This window comes from Hemicordylus capensis, chromosome 6 (assembly GCF_027244095.1).
Source record: "Hemicordylus capensis ecotype Gifberg chromosome 6, rHemCap1.1.pri, whole genome shotgun sequence".
Taxonomy (NCBI): domain Eukaryota; kingdom Metazoa; phylum Chordata; class Lepidosauria; order Squamata; family Cordylidae; genus Hemicordylus; species Hemicordylus capensis.
The window spans coordinates 19020168-19040478 of NC_069662.1; the positions used below are offsets into that span (position 1 = coordinate 19020168).

Sequence of the window (20311 nt, forward strand, 5' to 3'; positions counted from 1 at the left end):
TTTTCTATGGATTCTAATGGATGAGTTAGGTATGCGCTTGTATCACTCCCATTATAATCAAAGTGCGTCATGCTGGCCAGATCATGACCTATGTATGTGTGTGTCTATCTGTTTAGCTATTTATTATTATGTATAAAGCACTAGCAATTTGACATGCTGTTTAACCACATAATAAGATGAATAATTCAAGGTCCAGCATAACAATCATCTTCTCTCCATCCATCCATCCATCCCTACATACATAGGCTGTCTCTACCCAAATGTTCATCCTTTCCATTCTCACTCTCATCTCCCCAGTAACTCTCAGGTCTGGCACATGGCTGGAAAACAGAGCTCAGCTATGGCGTAAGGGGAAGGGAGGGCAACAGAGGGGGAGGGAGGGAGGGAGGTCCACAATGCCCAAATCCGATTTCCCTTGTGCTAAAGAGCTTGGAGCAAATGTGATCATCATAACCAAAATAACTTGTGTGTGTGTGTGTGTGTGTTCATGCACACTTACAGCCTTCAGGTGTAGCAAGAAGAGGACTCCGTGATTCCAACCCTGCTCCCCCGCCCCAGGGAGTCTATATAAGAAGGTGCCTCAGGCACCAGCCATTCCACTGGCTTGGACAAAATAGGACAGGACGGACGAGCTAGGAACATTGGCAAGGCAGCGGGGTGAGCATTCAGCCAAACCATGGGCAATAGTAAAAGTGGGGCCCTGTCCAAGGAGATCCTTGAAGATCTGAAGTTGAACACGAAATACAGTGAAGATGAGCTGTGTAAATGGTACGAGAGCTTCCAGAAGCAGTGCCCCGATGGGCGTATCAGCCGGGCAGAGTTTGAGAAGATCTATGCCCAGTTCTTCCCCAATTCAGACCCCAAGGTGTATGCCCGGCATGTCTTCCGAAGTTTTGACACCAACGATGACGGGACCCTTGACTTCCGGGAGTACATCATTGCCCTCCACCTCACCTCAACAGGCAAGACTGACCTCAAGCTCGAGTGGGCCTTCTCCCTCTTCGATGTTGACCGCAATGGAGAGATCAGCAAGAATGAGGTTCTTGAGATCATCTCGGTGAGTAAGAACATGTGAAAAGTGGCAGTGGGTGGGAGGGGCGCTGCTTTATGGCAGGAACCAAAGGGAACCAGGTTGTGTATTTCCCCACTGCTAGACTCCCTTTCCATTGTGGGATGAAAAGGGGAATTTCCTTTGCAACAGTGCTATAATGTCTTTGGTAGACAACTCTTCACATTTGATCTGGAAGCAAGAACATGGAAGGCCTCCCTGAAGCAGCCAATGCATTCCCATTTTTGATGGATAGTTTCTCCTCCCCTCCCTTGAAATGTCTTGGATCATTTTGGGACTGTCTACCCTTGAATCTGGCCTTCTACCCAACACCCAGACAGGTTCTTTATACCAGTATCCTATTCCCCCATACCTGCTCCAGTTCCACACTTACTCTTGATCTCTGTTCAGAGCTGGGTCTCAGGCCTCCTCTTCCCTGGATCAGATCTACCTTTGTGAAAACAAACATGGGAATCATACTTGGCTTCCATGGAAGGCAGCACCACATATCGAAACTCATGGCAGTACTAATTAAATTGAGAGAAGGGAGGATGTAACAGCTGGACATGTGAGTCACTTGACCCACCTCAAGGTGATGAGATGACAACAGATTATCTTGGTTGAAGGCTTTGCATTGTGCCCAAATGGAATTAGCCTTGCCCAATGGGGGAAATCCTGTTACGCTCATTTAACAGGATGAGCTGGATTGGCAGAGCAGTAAACAGTACTAAATCCCTTCCTAATTTTAGCTCGCTTGCCTCAACTGTCCCCAATCTGGGAGCAAATAGGTTAAGGAAGTCATTTTAATAATCAGGAAAAATCGAAACAAATGTTTAGAAATTGATTTTGAGAGTCCAGAAGTAGATACTCACATTGGTTTGCATCTACATTTCTACTCTAACCTCTCTTCTGAAGCCTGTTTAACCATCATCATCATTATTATGTATTATTATTTATTTGATTTCTATACCGCCCTTCCAAAAATGGCTCAGGGCGGTTTACACAGAGAAATAATAAATAAATAAGATGGATCCCTGTCCCCAAAGGGCTCACAATCTAAAAAGAAACATAAGACAGACACCAGCAACAGCCACTGGAGGTCCTGTGCTAGGGGTGGATAGGGCCAGTTACTCTCCCCCTGCTAAATAAAGAGAATCACCACGTTAAAAGGTGCCACTCTGCCAAGTTAGCAGGGGTATGTCTGCTAACAGGCATGCCCCAGCAGGGTTAGCATGGCTTTCCTCAGATCCTGAGAATTTTAATCTTGACGGTACTTGACTGAAATTCACAGGGAATTACAATTCCCACAATTCTATGCCAGACTTGAAGCTAATTTAAATTAGGAGAGCAGATGGATTTTGACTGATGTTTACCCTCCTCAAAACTAGGAAATTTCTGCTCAGGAGGATTAATTTGATGTGGCTTGAAACATTAAGCTCTTGAGAACTGACTGGAAAATGACAGCATTGGAGTGGAAGATGTTTAGGTGGCCATAAAGGTCTGGTTTTACTTGCATCTTCGTGGATGTAAATGGAGCTGTTACATGTACCCCATCATTCTTTGCTGTCGGCCTTCTGCTGTTCTTGCTTTTAGACTCCCCTCCCAATGTATCTGCCACAAGCCTTGAAAGAAGGACAGAGCAATCTGAGATTAAAGTTGGATTAGGCAGGGTTAAGTCCCTGACCCTCTCAGTAGGCAGCATTTGCCTTGCTTCAACTATGTTGTCCGGAGTAATAGCTTTCCTCGACCTTGGGATGGGATGATGAGAAGCAGAAAATCTTTCTGGGTATAGGTTTAGAGACCTGAGCAAGCCATGGAGAATTCCCCATTCTTGATATGGGTGACAGGAGCAAAGACGACAGTGTTTGGATCCTCCCCACCTGAGAACTCAGGAGCCCTGGCCATTATCCATATTCTAACCATCTACTGTAAATACTCTGGCCAACTCATTTATGGCATTCTGCCCCCGGCCCAGTAATCGAATTCAAATTCAATAGGCTCTTCTCCCATTCTAGAATACCTAGAGAGTCCTGCTTCTTAGAGAGCATCCCCTCCCCTCCACTAAAACTATAGTTGCCACTCCCACCACCCCAGCCAGGCTCCTTTGTCTTTAATGTGACATGTAGAAATCTGACAGGTGAAGCTCTGACAGGCATGCAGTTAGAGGAATGGTGGAAGTAGTAGAAGCTCCTTCCCTAAAGCCATCAAAGCTGTCCTCGTGGAACTTTCCATCTGTTCCCTTGACTCTCAGTACAGTAAATAATTTATGTATTTCTTGGATTTGCACCCCTCAGATTTCATGGCGAGGCAAGACAGGCTCCCATTCTACATTATCTATCATTCCTGCACAAAATCTCACATCAACACCCCCAGAAAACAAATGAGCGGCCAGATCTCCTGTGACAGGTGACCACAAAATAAACCTGGTCACTGAAGAACCGCTATTTTCTTCTTTCCTTATCCTTAAAGAAGAGTAACTTCTCCTCCTTAGCTTTTTCTCACAATTCTGTGAGAGAAGTCACAATCATACCCTTTTTACAGGCAGGGGAGACTGAGGCCAAGAGACAGAGTGTGTTCTGTTCTGTCCCCAAGACCACTCCATGAGCCCACAAGCTGAGCTGGGATTTGAAGTGGAACCAAGGTCTCCTCAGTCCCTGACATTTCTGCCAAAGAGTCTTCAGGGAGAAGCTCTTAAAACTATTTTTGAGAAAGAAGAAGCTCAGCTGCTTGTGCCCCCCTGAAACCAGACCAACAGTTGCAATAGAATGATGCAGTAGAGTCCTCACATGGTACAACTGACTGTACTACTTCAGATGGCAAGTTTGCAATACCATTCTTAAATGTCCCACCACATAAGAAACTGAATCGAACCTGAACCCCAAGCCCTCCACACTGGTCCATAAGTGAACCAGAACAGAGCCTGAACTTAATTCTCTGGTTTGCTCTGAACCTGAATCAGAACTGAGCCTGTAAACACAAGAAGTAGTAAACCAGTTCCGGGGTGGCCCAAAGTCCTGTGGAGCCTGAAGCAAGGCACCACAGTGCAGGGTGTGGGGGGCAACTCCTTCTCAAAACTAGCTTTTGCAAGCTTTGAAAGTGGTGGGGAGCAGGGATGGGCATGTTACCACCTTGCTGGGGCCCCAATAATCTGCAGCCTGAGGTGACTGGCACACCTTGCCCCATGAAAGGGCCGCCCCGGCTGGGTCCAAAATAAGTGGTTGAATAACCAGAAACTTACCTTTCAATTCTTTTTTAAATTTTCCTGTCTTTATCATGTTGTAGTTTTTTTTGTTTGTAAAAAACATTTAGCAAAATTTAAATAAAAGTTAAAAATGAATACACTGAGAGTCGCATTGCGAGCACAAGGATTTGATTGATATTCTTCTTCTTGAGAGGTATGTAGTTCAAAACTAGTTCAAACTGTCTGAATGGGTTAAATTATCAGCACTAAAGAGTGGAACTACAAAATGTTGATAAGCCTGCACTGGAACTGAAGCTAGAGGTATAATGGTTTGACTCCGTGCTGCTGTATTCATTTCCTACTGGCTGGTTTGTTTGTTTGTTGTTGTTGTTGTTTTAAGCAGGCAGTCTTTAAAAGGGTGGTTGACATTCTGCGTGGCTGCTACGCAACTTGAAAGCAGCCCCAACAGTGCAGTGTGAGAGGGCAGCTGGGAAACTGCGTAAAACAGCTTCCAGGCAGTTGCAGGGATGCGGTTGTAGCTCAGCTTCTGCTTGCATGCAGAAGGTTCCGGGTTCAACCCCTGGCAGCATCTCCAGGTAGGGCTGGGAGAGGCCCCTGCCTGAAATCTTGGAGAGCCGCTGCCAGTCAGGGTTGACAGTACTGAGGTAGATGGACCAATGGCCTGACTCAGTCAAAGCCAGCTTCCTATGTTTCTATGTTCAGCACTGTTCTGTTGTTTCCAGTGGAAGTAGTGCGGCACAACTGCCAGGAAATTGTTTTAAGTCATTCCACAAGCATCCTGCTGCGCTATGCCATCAGGACTACTTTTCAAGTTCTGCAGCAGCCCTGGCAGAATGTTAGAGATCACCCGGTGGTGTTCTCCCACCTGTAGTTTGAAATGATGCAGTTCACTTGATGGCTTCAGGACTCTACCATCATATTCTGTTGCAAGTAGACCCAATCTGAGCCTGTAGACATCCAGAAAACAGCAGGCTCCCAGGAAACAATAGTGGGTATAGTTTCTTGCCCTCAAATCTTTGCTGGTTTACATGAAGTTGTAATTGTTTAACCTGACCAATTATGGATGGTCCAGACATTCTGTGTATCAAAGCGTGTAGGTCAGCAGATTTTGACAAGAGCTCGCCGGACAGATGGTCTCAAATTTCCCTCTATTTTATGCTTATTTCCTAGGAATGTTTTCCTTTTTGCTCTCCATAGAAATGTCTTTTTCTCCCTCCATTGTAAACCTCTTTGACAGATGTACTGGCCAGCAAATCAAATGCTGTTTTGCCCTGTCAGGTGGGCTGACCACTTTTTATATTGTGCTGTAGGTAAAGATTGTAAATTACTTTTACATTCTTCCCTCATCAAAGAAAATTAAGTGAAATCATTTTTTAAAAACATTGAATAACGGGTTCAGGAAGGAAAAGAGAAGTGCATTCGTGACGCACTAGGTCCTAGCCAATCAGTGTTGTGCACAAAAGCTTCTGCCACAAACAGAACAAGTGTCCCCTGAGCAAAATCCAGGGTAGAAGATTATACAACTGACGTAAATGCGATGGGAGCTCTTCTACAGGGCGCTTTCAAGATTAGACCCTGCAACGGGGTCACGACGTATCTCTGAAGTGTGCTTCCACACTTCCTTAAAATAAAAAAGGAAGAAGAAAAGAAAAAGAAATAACATGATTATGTTATCATCTCTTGAACTTCCAACAGTTAGATATGACAATCCAGGATTCCACTTCCATCCTTTGCCAACCTTCCCCCTCACACCAGATATTACAGAAAGATATAAGTAATGTGTTAATCAACCCTCAATATTAAAAAAAAAACCCAAATCTTGGGTGTGGATGTTGACCCTGTGCTAAATTGTAATTTATGAAAGGGTCCCAGGTTAACACAAATATTTCATCTGAGATATTCTGTAAATAAGGAGTGATCTTAGCCATCGAGGCATATTCCCATACACTTCCTGTGTTGTGACACCACAGTCTCTACGCTGACAGCAGGGTGCCATTCATATTTCCAATGCCTTCTTTCAAATTTAATCGGTGCAATATAGTGCTATAAAGTCATATATCCAGTGTTTAAACGTTGCTGTTTTGCGGGGGTTGTTAGTTTCCGCAAGACTGCTCCCCCTGCTGTTTACGTTTTGAATGAGATTTGCTAGAACAGAAGCATTTTGCTGCTGTTGAGAGGCTAATCTGGAAAGCACCCAGCAGGCTTACTGCTAAAATAATATGTATCTTCATGCACCCATAAATAGCACTATATCAACATATATTGTACAATGTAATTCAGTCTATCTAAGTGGTGAATTCATAATCTGGGATTTGCAATTCTTGTGAAATTTTATTTTGTCCATTAGATTTTAATTTAATTTAATGTGGACACAACTTATCCATAATAAGTGCTCTCCTTATGGACAAACACAGCCTACACTTCCATTCTGCTATTACCAACACAGACGATGGACCCTCTCTTCAGTTCTCAGTCTATCACCACACTAAAGGACTTGTATATTACAGTCTAGTCACCTTGCCAATTTCTGATTTAATAGAACTCTTTAATGCTGATTCACTCACACAAACAATTAGGATTGTGTAGTAACATCAACCCTAGTTGACATCTTTGTAATATCTCAAGATGCTCACCACTCTCTATAAGACCTTCCGACCTGTGAGTAGAGCCAGAAAGCGATGAGTGTCAATCCTGGCACATTGGAATAATGTTGGCAAATTCACCATGCTCAAACATCAACAGGTACCACATAAAACTGACTTTGTGTGAGTAGCCCTCTACCTTTTTAAAACCTGCGATATCAAATTGCTGTATCTTCCTCTGCTTTCTGGACAACCTAGTTATGACGTCACATGACTTAACACACATAGCTGATTTTTTCTCAGCATGTTGGACAATAGCTATAGCACTGGAACATAGGCCTGGGATATCCTCATGCTAACATGTTAAGTAAATTAAAAAATGCTACTGCCCGGAAAATGAACGTTTGTATTAGTTGTCCAAGGTAAGACACTGATGTAATAGCTACGTCAAACTACTTGCCGTCTACCTTTAGTGGACATTCTCAGCACAATTACAAGTTATCTTAACTTCATAAGGATTAAAATCTTAGTTTTAAAAAGTGAAATTAAAGCAGAGACTCTGCAGAAGTGACTAGTTTCTACATTAGAAGCTATATACTCTCTCCACAGTGTGATGATGATGTCTCATCTCCATCTAGGCCACTGCTTATAACATGTTGATTGGAGAGGAAAGTCACCAGTAAAACCTAGGCATTTAGGGCATATGGCCTTGAATATATGAGATTATAGAAGTGAAAAGAGCCCAGGTAGCATTACAGTTGTGAACATAGCACTTTTGTTTCTCACATACTAGGTTTGGTAAAAACGCTAGTCAAATCAGGGCGGAAACTGATCTTCTGGGTGGGCAACAGAGAAGCAAGAGGAACTGATAAACTAAACTCTGGCCCCCAGGTGGAAGAGGAGAGTGGGTTTGACGTATAATCTAATCAAAGTCATCCCTCTGACATCAGGGTGCAGAGTTTGCAAAACAGGAAGTCCAAAGGGGGGGCAGGACTGAGAATGCAAATGAGACCCCAAAACATGGAAGAACAAAATGACAGCTTCATTTGGAGACTGTTAACAGGGGGAACAGATGAGAGAATTCTTTCTAATCTGTGTAGCCTTCCCTGGGCCAGGCCTCTAATGGGGGCCAGTGACATAGACATCTCAGGAGGCGGCATATTGGAGGAGGTGAGGTGAGGATGCACTACCTGCACCTCACAGGGCCTGGCCTTGCCGTTTCTCATCTTGCCACTTGGGCCTCAGCTGCTCAGGTTCATCTTCTCCGACACTGCCTTCCCAGCTGCTACTAGTTTCCCTGTTTCTTCTGCCTTTTGAAAAGACAGGGGCAGAGAACACAGCAGCAGGAAGTAGGGATGGAGACTGGTGTGGACAGGAGAGATGCACTGGGGGGGAGGGGGAATTTGAATTCAGCATGCAAAAGGGGAGATGGGGGATAAGAAATGGATGGCTCACACACCGAGCAAATGAAAGAGGAGATGGGGGAGAAGTGTTGTGTGCTGAACCTTTGTTATTTGTAGATCTGTCCAATGGATCTGTCGATCTCTGTTTCCTCCCTTCCATATACAAAAGGCTGATACTATAAGCTTGGGAACCTTTATTTCCTCAGCTACTTGTAGGTCGTAGGACTGCTGAGGAGATAAAATGGGGGGAGGGAGTAACTACTGTGTACACACAACCCTGAGTTCATTTAAAGAAGAGTGGGATATAAAAGTGAGAAATACCATCTAAAACCTTTATTTTTCCTGCATAATACTTAAAATGCTGCCAGTGTGGATGTCAACTTCAGAGTAACTGTTCTATCTCCAATGTCCTTCCATCCTACTCAAAGGCAGCAAATATTTACTATTCTCTCACACACACATGCCCTTCCTACTTACCTATCCCACTACGAGAGTTCCTAAGTATATCCTTTTCTACCACTGTGTTTATTTATGTCTCACTTAAAGAGCTCAACCTTAAAAAACAATATTTTGAATCACTAAAAGTAGTGGCGAGAGGCAAGTTGTCTCCTTTGGCACACTGGTGAGGAGGGGAGGTGGTTACAGGTAGTCAAGGGCTCCCCTGCATAAGCCCTTTCCAACCAATCAGGTGTGATGAGGAATTCAGACACTATCCATGAGGACTAATGTGGAAAATATAACCAAGACGTTCTCTGTGAGGCGAGTTGGGTCTCATGGACTGTAATGGAAGGAATTGGGAACTAGGCCTGGCGGACTGGATTGGAGTGGAATCTATAGCAGCTACAGAAATACAGAAGCAAAAGCCCCAGGTGGATATAAATAGCACAAAGAGGGCAGCACCAAAACCAAAAATATCCACTTATGCAAAAATAAATGTTTTATTTCAGTACAATTGTAAGGAACCGTGTGTCATTTCAATCTTTTCCCCTGGTGAAGAGCTTCAGCTCAGAAACATTGGGATCTTCAGATAAAGTATTTATTTTGCACCAGTGGATTGTTTTGTCTTTGCTTTCAGGTCAATATAGCCCTACTCAGACATTACATACTTGCATATAGGCAGACACAAGTATACGTCTTTGTGTGAATGACTGTAAATGCCTCCATTTTAAAAGCAGACCTGGGCATAGGCCCTCTCAAATGCAAGTTACAGACACTACTGTGCATGCGTTGGAAATGTGTAAATAACTGTATACAGATTGTAAATTGAACCTAATGTGAAAATAGGGCTTATATGAACTGAAACCACCTAATATCAAGATATTCTCTTAATCTGTGTGCTGAATTATTGTTATTGTTTTTCTTTCATTCTGCCAGGCCATATTTAAGATGATCCCTCCTGAAGAGCAGAAGACCCTGGCTGATGATGAAAACACCCCCCAGAAACGAGCTGACAAGCTGTGGGCATATTTTAACAAAGGAGACACTGGTAACTGCTCTCCCCACCCCCATTCCTCTGGCCGGTCTTCACATGGGTTGGTCTTTAACGCTGTCTCCCCTGCCGCAAAAGCAAACCCGAAAATGGTATTTGGTCCCTTTAAACTCTTTGGCATTGACCTACCTGGCAGGGAGCTGAGCCAGTCTCCTTTCTGTGGCTGTCCAATCTCAAATGAGGTTTAAAAAGAGTAGGGCTGCTTTTGAGTTATACTACTCTTTTCCACTTGGCAGTATGGAAAGGTGGCTCATTGCCTGGTGAGGAGTTTTGTCTTGCAAGTTTACTAACTACAGCTCTAGGTCCGATAACAATGCACCACACTCACATCTTGCATAGAAACAGTTATCTTATACATTCCACAAATGAAAACAGGGACATGCTTCTAAGGCCCTGTTCCCATACCAAAGGTCACTGCTGCTTGAAGCCTTCTGTCACCCACACAGCCCAGCACGGAAGGCCCTACTCCATCTGTTGCAGGTTGTACTTGTTTACTCTGCAGTCACCTGTCCTCCACCAGCTTAAAATTCAGGAGGGTGTTTGTTCTTTGGATTGAAGATGTTCTAGGGGGAAAAACCCCATAAATGACCTACAACCTGCTAACAAAATGCCTCATGAAGTGCCTTAATCAGAGACAGCCCTTTCATGAGGCAAGATGAGGCAGTTGCCTCAGGTGGTGGATTACTGGGATGCCAACAGGGCAGTGAGATGCTCCCCACTCCCACTGCCATCAAAGCAGCTCTTTGGGACCCATCAAAGGCTCTTTGGGACCCTTGCCACTCCTCATATGTTGCAAAGCTTGCTAGAAAGAAGCATGAGGAGAGAAAAGGAGGCTGCTGGCGGCCTTTTCCTCCTTCCTGCCCCTGGGCCACTTTCAAAACTTGCAAGGGTCAGTTTCAAAAAGGGGCTGGCACCCACCAGGGCAGGGTAGCACTTGTCACCTTGCCTCAGGTGCTGCAATGTCTTGGGCTGCCCCTGGCCTTAATGTCAACGTGTGAGCACATTTACGTGTATGTGTATTAAAGTGAAGAGGCAGTGGCGGCAGCACACACACACCCCGCCCCACCTCTCCAAATCAGAGATTAAACTTTAGGGTAGGAAGCTGAACCCTGGAAAATGGCAAATCTATTATACTATTATCATCATCATCTACTGCTTTTTAACAAGGAAAGTCTACAATACAGTTTGCATAGCAAAAGAAATGAGAGGATTCCTTGTCTCATAATTAGGGGATGCAATCTAACAAGAAGCCCCAAGGAAACACCAGCAACAGTCACAGGGGGGATGCTATGCTGAGACTGAATAAGGATAGTTGCTCTTTTTTCAGCTAAGTATACGACAGCCACCACTTTAAAAAGGGTGTGCTCGCTTTATGCCCAGTTAGCAGTGTTTAAATCAGGGTTTAATAAAATTGAACTCCTCAAAATGTTAACAAGGGTTTAAATGAAGAGTGGTGATTTACCAGGGGCAAGGATCAGAGAAGAAGGCCTGTCCCAGGTAAATAGGATCACTGGAAGAATGTGGTGTCTTATCAGTTTGGATATCACCAAAGTAATGATTTGCTTTGCACTTATTTATTTCTATTTATCTATCAAATTTGTAGCTAAAGAATCTCAGCCAAAAGATATGCAGTTGCCCATAGGACTGACCTGTGTGATGGCTAATAAACAATTGTGAATAGATATAAACATTTTTACTTATAATTTTTATATTGGTTTACACAATGAGGTTATTCAAAGTAGTCCTACTGAAGTTAAACGTTAGGCCATACCTAATTTCTCCTTTCAATTTCAACTGAAATACTCTGAGCAATATTGATTCTCATATCAGCCAGGGAAATTATTCCCCACCACTTAACTTTATTTCCCCAGTCAACTGATGTGGGCTACATCCATGTTTATCCAGATCTTATGAATAGTCATCATGTTTTCTCAGGAACTACCCAAGTTCAGAGTACTTCAAGATGTACTCTCTTGTGCTCACCACATCAAAATGTAATTTTACTTTATTTCGTATGAGAGGCTTTTCTGATATTCTTAGAGCTTACTCCGCCATAAGCTTTTTCCCCCATGGAAGGCTAGCAGGGGTAAAATGTATCAGAATGTAAGAACTGATGAGTACGGACGTTGTCATCAATGCATATTCTGCAGTTGGTTATAATTCAGCTTGCTTAAAATTCTGCCCTCTTTTGCCGAAAGAGGACTTATAATAAAGCTCAAGAGGCGCTATGTTGGTTTCAAGTTGATAGGTCATTTTACCTATTGTTTAATGCTATAATCAGAAGTATCAAATTAATACCACCCCTTGTTGCCTCATCTTGGTTATTCTCTAGATTATTATGCTCTCCCTCACTTTTTTCTTTTTCTGCAGATAAACTTGCTGAAGCGGAATTTATTTCAGGGGTGATGAAGAATGATGCAATAATGAAGCTCATCCAGTATGAACCCAAGAAAAAATAGGAGCATTGGTGTTAATAGGAGAAGAGAGCCTGGATATGGAGAAAATGTGTGCTGAATGCTAAAAAGGAAAAGGAGAAATTGTAACAACCCTACTTGGTGTGTGTGTGTGTGTGTGTGTGTGTGTGTGTGTGTGTTTGCATGACAGTGTACAAGGCACGGAAAAAAAAAAGAATCTGTACAACTATAAAACAAGTGTGCACCCCTCTCTGCAAGTCCCACTGTTTACTCTGTAAGCAGTAGCCTAGTCCGTTCCTATTCTCTGATTTCCCTGTTCTTTGAGAAATCTTCAGTGGGGGTGTAGGATGGCATCTTGGAGCTACAATACCCATCCTGTACTGACATTTGGAAAAAGGACTGGAGATGGCAGAGGAAAGATGGGGGAAAAGGAGAAGAAGTTTAGGGAAAGGAGGTGAAAATTTTAGAGGATAAAATGGGGAAACCTCCATAGAGACTGCACTCTGGGGAAGGATACAACTGGGATTAGTAAAAGAATCAACAAGGACAACAAGCAAGCACCTGAACATCCACAAGCCCTATCCATTAAGAGCCTTCCTGCCTTTTAACATTTTCATTTCATAATTTAGAAGAGCTCTGCCCTCAGAGGACTTGGGTCCCCAACACACTTTTGTCCCATTCCTCTCCCAAGTTATCTAGGAATCCTGCTTTCTCAGTCAGAACACACAGACATCTTAGAAGATTCACAGAGAATTCTCTGCATCTCTCTGAACTACAATTCCCAAAATCCCCTAAGGGAAGCCATGACAATTGAAATGGTAGAATAAAACCAATCCAGCTAGTGTAGATGCACCCTTAGCTGCCAGCTTCCTTCAGTTTAAGTTCACAACACTGCTAAAATATTCCAATGTATTTAAATGAGACTTAGGGGTGACTTGCAGGACCCATTGTTAGAAATAAGGCCCACTGAGATCAGTGGGGTTTGCTTCTTGGTTCAACAGCCTTGGAATTGTAACCTAATGAGATCTGGATTGAAGTGGAAGAGTCCTGAGGTGGTAGAGTGGATAACCCTGCTTTGGACTGCAGGTGTGAAATACAAGGTTGATGCATAGAAAAATCTGAGATTTGCTGTGTGACCTGATGTTATAAGACTGCTAATGAAAAATTGGTGCAGGGGGAGAGCACCTGGTACTGCGGTAGAGACTAGGGTTGCCCTAGGGAGACCAAGGAGTCTCTGGACTAGAGAGACCAGAGAGTATCTGGTACTGGAGTAAAGGGAGCTAGGGTTGCCAACCCTCCGAACTAGCCCAGAATCTCCAGGAATCAGTATCAATCCCCAGGAGCTTTCTCAGACAGCAGGCTTTGCTGTGGGTTTTCTGCAAGTTCGGAGTTGCCGCAAAAATCTGATGCAAAAAGTGGATTGTTTTTACTCCGGATATAAATTGGGCTACGCTCCAACACATAGTGAAAAACCCAAATTGTGTGTGAAGTGTTCCTCGATAGCTCACAGGGACTTCAAGGTAAGTCTGCCCAATATGTGAATGCACCCCTGCATTCCAGAAGAGATGCAAACTGAAAGCCAGGTGCGAAAGTCAGGGTTGGCAACCCTAAAACAAAGCCTGCCCCCACATGGGGGCGAAATGGCATCATCCAGATTAAGTTAGTCATGGCTACGTTCCACTGAAAACAATAGGACTTAAGTTGGTTAAGCTGATTAACAGGTGTCATCGATTTCAATGGTGCCCACAGGGTCATTTTTAGGAAACTGGCAACCCTAGTGAAATCACATTTACTATTTACTCCTCTGGGGAAGCCTAGTCTACACATTCAGCCACGTGTGGTGGTAGAATACTGAAAGGGTAGCAGGGAACTATGCCCCTTCAGCTCACAGGTGGGACCGGGATGGCATGGCCCTTCTGTGCGGTGAGGCCATTGCCTCAGGCAGCAGATTAATGGGGCACTAGTGAGGCAGCAAGATGCCCTCTTGTGCTCCATTTAAAAAAAAGGAAAATAGGGGGAGGAGTGTGTACACGAGGGGGAGGATGGAATTTGGCACCCTGCCTCAGGTGCACAGAGGTCTTGAGCCGCCACTGAGGTGGGGGATTGCATTCTTGAATGCTCCAAGTGAAAAACATCCTATAAACAATTTTTTTTCTTACTTGTAAGGGTTTGTTTTTCATGGAGGGACATTCAAAAACTGCACCCCTCACCTGCAGCCTGAAGTGGTACAGTCCATTTGACCACCTTAGGACTCTAGCGCCTCATTCTACTGCACGTGTACACCAGGCCTAAACTTCTCGAGATCAAGGCCATTGTGGCCTATCCTACTGGCCTGCATTTTCCAGAAGTGAAAGCTTAATGCAATATTTCTCAGTGCGTACATGCCATTGTTTTCTGGTTGTACTTCTCTCTCTCTCTCTCTCTCTCTCCAGTCTTACTTCACCCTCTGCAAAGATCTATGTAAGATTCACCTTGCTGATGCCTCCCTTCAGTTTTGCTTGTTTGAGGAGTGCGGGTGGGTTGGCTAACAAAGATACAGAGCTGACATCATTCACTTCTAGATGTGGGATTTGATGCAATTTTGTTGCTTTCCTTCCTCTCTCACACTAGCAGATTTCTTGTTTCTTTAAGAAAGGGGTTAATTTCTAGAGAGGGATGGCAGAGATTAATTTACTAAAAGGGGATGTGTTTAAAATTTATGTACTGTGTCTGTTTTTCAATAAAGGGCATTGTGTGAAACTGACTTTGCCCTGAGGATTATGTTCAGAATACTCCCAGCCAAGGGATATTGGGAAAAGGTTGGCCTCCCCAAAAGGATCCAGATGTTGCAAAGAGAAGATTGCAGAATGCACAAGCTATCTAAGTAGGGAAAAATGTTTTTAATAAGCTGTTATGCAGGGATTCACACACTTGGGCCCCCAGATGTTGTTGAACTTCAACTTCTATCATCTCCAGCCAAAAAGGTCTTTGAACTGGACCTGTTATGCTAACCGCACAACACCCACCCTGCCCTAGAGGGCGATACAGAGAGAGGTGCACCTAGGTAATTTTGGAGCCTGGACCTAAAGGCCTTTGAAGAACCCCCCGCCCCTGCTGCAAGTTAAGCATCATTTTGAACATGTAGGTTCTTGAGGGTACAAACCACACCACCCGGGACAGACTAAAGAGGATTTTGGCCCCCAAGTCCAGGGGTAAGAACACCTCTGGATACAGATCACAATACCGGAGTGGCACCACAAATTCTTAAGTAGTATGGTGACCACAAACTCACTTTCTTGGGCCTCTTATTATGTCAAGTTCTGATTGGCTCCAGCTTCTGACCACACAGGGAGGTAAGCATTGCTAAACCACATACCCCTTATGCCCCTAGTAAATTCTTAAGCAATTACTATGCTGCAAAATATTCCTCAGAATATAAGTGAGAGAGTGAGTGAGAGCTCTCCCCCTTTTCAAGACTCCTGTGCCTTTAACCAAGTTAACAGAGACGCCTCTGCCTTTAACAGAGCTATGCAACAATTAGTTGTTACCAGTAGTTTCACAGGTGAAACTTTCCCCCACATGCAAATGATAGGAAAAGCTTCCTCTTTGAAATGAATGCTTCACCACTAGGGCATTAAAGGCAGTAGCCCCTAAAGTTGACAATCCTATCCAGGAATCTCAGCCCTCAACTTCTCCAATGCATCTCAATAGATCCCATCAAAAGCCCAGAGGTCTACCTTCCCCTCCTCCATTCGCAGAGAAAACCAGGAGTTAACTGCCACTAGCAATCCAGATAGACCAGGAGTCGTAATTTCTGGAATCCTTTAGGACTGCCAATATAAAGCAAAAAAACACCAAAAGGTGGCTCAGTTCCTGTTCTTTCAACAGCAGCCTAATACACAGAGGAAGTTTTTCTTAGCAAGAAGTAATTGCCGGGAAGTTTCAACTGCTTAAATTGTTGTTCTTCTCCAGCTGCAGTCATGGGGCAGGGGTGGGGGGTTAAAAAGGGGAAAACATTGCTACAACCTTTTTTAAAACTTAAAGGCAGAGAGCTTCTGTCTATAAACAAGATGGCAATCTTGGGCTAGCAGACCCAGGAGTGCTCACTTCCCTCCCCCCCTTCCAGTCTTGTCTTCCAGACGTTGGCTCCTCCAAAGCTTTACGTTGACATATGACCAGAAGGATTTTTGGGGGTGGGGAGGAAAGAGGAGGAGGAGGAGGAGGGGGTGGAGTTATATAACCAGTCTTTCCCTCTTGTTTCATGGAGTTTTAGCCACAAGCCAGTTAGTGTTGATCCTCGGTAATCCCCATGTGGAAAAAGGATGCTGTAAATATGGTTGTAAGGAGCTTGTGATAATCAGCTGGGACACTAGCAAAGGAGGTTGAGGGTGAGATTTGTGCCCACCCACCACCCACTCTCAATTCTCACTCTATGACCACACCAATTATCCCCCTCCCCTCTGCATTCATTTATATCTGGTATAATCTGCAAAATGAACCAAATGGCAGCAAACACATCTTTAAAGGTATTCACACATCTATTTTAAACAAAAACCAAACTCCAGTAAAATGGAAACTGCTCCCATTATTTTGTTTTAAATAAGATGGTGATCAAGCACCACCTGCTGGACAGACAGGGGAAATTCAAGCATGTCTTGAAGTTGCAGGATGCGGAGGAACAGCAAAGATGGCTGCATTTTTTAAATGTGGCAGGCAAGGTGCATCTGTACTTGCAAATCCCACTAATCTACTCTAGAAGCCTGATCCCGCATATGTAAGCTGCTAATGATTACTCTATGTACTCGGAGATAAAGGGCATTCTGTACATGGAGCATTGTTAGCACGGGACTTGGGCCCATGGGAAGGGAGTTTAAATCCTCCTGCAACCACTCTTGCCCAATAGCTGCTGGTGCCAACTGCTCTTTGCCTCAGTTCTCCCTCTGTAAAAAAAAAAGAAACAATGGATTGATGCTAGAGTTGGTTCTGCTATCCATCTCATGCTGCTAACATCATTATTATCTAGCCTTCCTTCACAGCACGGTTCACATGAGAATCCAGACCTATAGCAACTGTCCTTTCAAAGAACCTTCTCAAAGGGGAAGAGAAGAGACTGCCAGCAACCCTTTCTCGGGAGGGAGCCCTCCACCTCTAGGTGGTTGCCTACTTCACCTACACATACTGAGAGCCTGACATCTCCAGAATACTAACAAGGCTTTATACAGCTGAATGTCACAATTACAAGAGCACTTGGCTAGAACAGAAAGGCAGCCTGCCAAATCAGATCAGCAGTTCCCCTCGTCTAGTGTTTCACAAACAGTAGGACGCACTCCGAGTCAGCTCCAAGAGGGGGGAATTCCAGCTCTTCACTTTTGAAGCTGACTCACCCCATAATGCACCAGAAAGAACGCATCCCTCCTCGGTGCGTAAGGAAGCAAGCCAGCTGGAAACATACAGAGTTTCCCCTTTTGGAGCTGACTTGTTCTCTTACAGCTATTTGCGCCCAGCAGCAGTGTGTGTGAAAATAAAGATAGCACGGTGTGTCTACGTTGGAGGGGCAGTGGGCCCCCATTTTTGTCTCAGGCTGAAAAAAGTTGGGAAACACTGATCTGACCTGCCATTCTGCTTCCTGCAGTGGCCAGCTAGAAGCACCTGGGAAGTCCATCAGCAGGGCATAAAGGCTTTAGCTCTCCTTCTGCTATTGTCCCCCAGTGACTGGTATTCAGAGGTATACTGCCTCTGAACATGGAAGTTCTACACATCATGGCTAACAGATCCTTCCTTTTTCACAGATGTGTCTAATCCTTTTTTTTAATACCATCTCTAAGCCAGCAGCCACATCACATCTTGTGACAATCAATTCATGCATTCACTATGCACTATGTGAAGGTGCATTTCCTTTCTTTTGTTTGTTCTGAACCTTCTGCCACTGACTCTTAAGTTCTAGAATTATGGGGAGAAGGAGGGGGGAAAGCTCCCTATCCGCATTCTCTGAAATGTACATATTTTAATGCATTTTAAACATCGCCCCCACCCCACTCCACCTCCACTCACCTTTCCCCCCTAAACCAAAGCAGCCCTCAAGGGCTTTTAACCTTTCCTCATAACACTAAGATATAGTTGTCTGGAGATGTGAAGAGAATGAAGTGCAGTGCTGCCCTCTACTGGCTCTGTACACTCCTAAACTGGGCCTCACACTTCAGCTGGTCCAACATGCATGACAGAGCTGAGCAAAGATAGAGTCCTCTCTTGCACAGTCAGGGCGGTTTTGAGCCTGCATTGAGAAACCTTTTCTCCCTATGCCCTCAAATCAAAGTGAAGTCATAAAGATTACTGAATTGCCATGCAGCCTTATATGCATAACCAATTCTCAGATAAATCAGCCTCATGGCAGGATCATTCTGACAACCATGTTGAATGCGAGAACTCAACCGAGTTTGAATGTGCAGGACCAGAAAGTAATTCTCTGAGGTCTCTGCCACTTGCTCATAGCCCTGCAAGCCTGCAATGAGCTATGCAGAACTCATCCACGATATGGGCTTGTGATCAATTCAAGAGCAACAGTTCACCAAATCCCAGCCACATTGACTTTCGCCCACTAAACTGAGCTTCAAGTCAAGTCCCCAAACAGGCCACATCACTTGATACTGAGAAATGCTTGATAGGTCTGGTTATGTATGCAAGGAAGGACAAATGCAAGGAAGGAAGGAGAGGAGAGCTGGTCTTGTGGTAGCAAGCATGACTTGTCCCCATAGCTAAGCAGGGTCTGCCCTGGTTGCATATGAATGGGAGACTTGATGTGTGAGCACTGGAAGATATTCCCCTCAGGGGATGAAGCCGCTCTGGGAAGAGCAGAAGGTTCCAAGTTCCCTCCCTGGCTTCTCAAAGATAGGGCTGAGAGAGATTCCTGCCTGCAACCTTGGAGAAGCCACTGCCAGTCTGTGAAGACAATACTGAGCTAGATAGACCAATGGTCTGACTCAGTATATGGCAGTTTCCTATGTTCCTATGAATGTGGTACAGCCCATGATAGGCAAGTGTGTCATTAGTACAGGGAACAGTGGATACATCACTATTACATCTGTCAACATCACAGTCCCTGAGCGGCCTGCAATACACTAGCCCCACCAGGTACTTCATACACTTTTTTGCATGCCGAACACTGAGCTACCAGCATGATATGCAGAGCCTGTAAAAACTGCAGGACTGGGCAAGGACGACAGAACAGAGAGCTTCCTGCTGTCCTAAGCTCCCTCTGGTTGATTACATAGAAATGTACCATGCGTGCATAGATGGAGGGCAAGTTCACACATTTCATAATTTAAGAAAGTGCAAATGATCAACTCAACCGAATGTGTGAAACTGCTAGTATGCCACTTGCCATGCCTCCTTCCAGCCCAGAACTTTGCTTCTTCCCAACTCAAGTTGATAACAAATAGCGAAGTAACAAGGAACAGTGTGTTTGTGTGTGTGTGTGTTTCGACTCATCACAGTGGTGACAGACTTCAGCACTTTGAATAGGCAAGCTTATCTGGGACGCAGAGCAAGGTCTCTCCATCCTGCTGAAATCCCCAAGAACCACCTTGACAGATCAGATCAAATGTGTCAAACAGCTCAAAAAAGCCCATCGTCTGTCTTACTGCCTCTGAACAGATCCCATTTTGCCTTCATAGCTAACACAGAGACCTTGTCCTCTTAGCAAATGGCCATAAACAAAGCTAAGGGCAAAGAATGCCTTAACACAAGGATTCTCTAACTTGGGTCCCCAGATGTGCTTGGACCTTGGTAGCTGGGTTCAATGGGAGTTGTAGTCCAACTGCATCTGAGGACCCAAGTTTAAAAACCCCTGGTCATGATGTGTTGTATACAGAAACATTGTCTTGGCCTCGTATTGACCAATTCCATCGAGTAACTGAGTTCAAACAATAAAGAATGGTCTCTCTCTCCACCTTCTCCACAGGGTTCACAATTGTATAACCCTCTATGGAGCGTCAACCATCTTTTTTTCTGAAACCAAGAAGTGGCAACCTCTTTAAACATTTCTTCAGAGGAGAGGAAGATCCTTTCCCACTCCCCAATATCCTCTTAATTCTGCCCCTTCTCCAGCTCTCATCACTTCTTTTCCAAGATGGGGTGCTTTAACATGGGCCCCATCACAGATTTATATAACAGCACAAACATAGGTTAAGAGCCTCCC

The 20311-nt window shown here is 44.3% G+C and overlaps 1 protein-coding gene across 4 annotated transcripts; it reads left to right on the top strand.

Annotated features, from left to right (window-relative positions):
• Positions 1-676: 676 nt before the first annotated feature.
• On the top strand, positions 677-14870 carry RCVRN (recoverin). Of its 4 annotated transcripts, none has more exons than XM_053258832.1 (3): positions 677-1057; positions 9610-9721; positions 12095-14870. In XM_053258832.1, exons 1-3 carry the CDS (start codon positions 677-679, stop codon positions 12181-12183), a joined length of 582 nt encoding a protein of 193 aa, XP_053114807.1. In that variant the 3' UTR covers positions 12184-14870. The 4 variants fall into 4 exon arrangements, 1 of the variants encoding a protein (XP_053114807.1); XR_008309383.1 differs by lacking the exon at positions 677-1057 and adding an exon at positions 7829-8007; XR_008309384.1 differs by lacking the exon at positions 677-1057 and adding an exon at positions 7829-8002.
• Positions 14871-20311: the final 5441 nt, after the last annotated feature.

Excerpts from the sequence above, each read along its gene's own strand:
- RCVRN (XM_053258832.1), top strand. The coding sequence starts at position 677 with ATGGGCAATAGTAAAAGTGGGGCCCTGTCCAAGGAGATCCTTGAAGAT. Across the intron at positions 1,058-9,609 it reads AGGTTCTTGAGATCATCTCG|GCCATATTTAAGATGATCCC; the intron begins GTGAGTAAGAAC and ends TCATTCTGCCAG. Across the intron at positions 9,722-12,094 it reads TTTTAACAAAGGAGACACTG|ATAAACTTGCTGAAGCGGAA; the intron begins GTAACTGCTCTC and ends CTTTTTCTGCAG.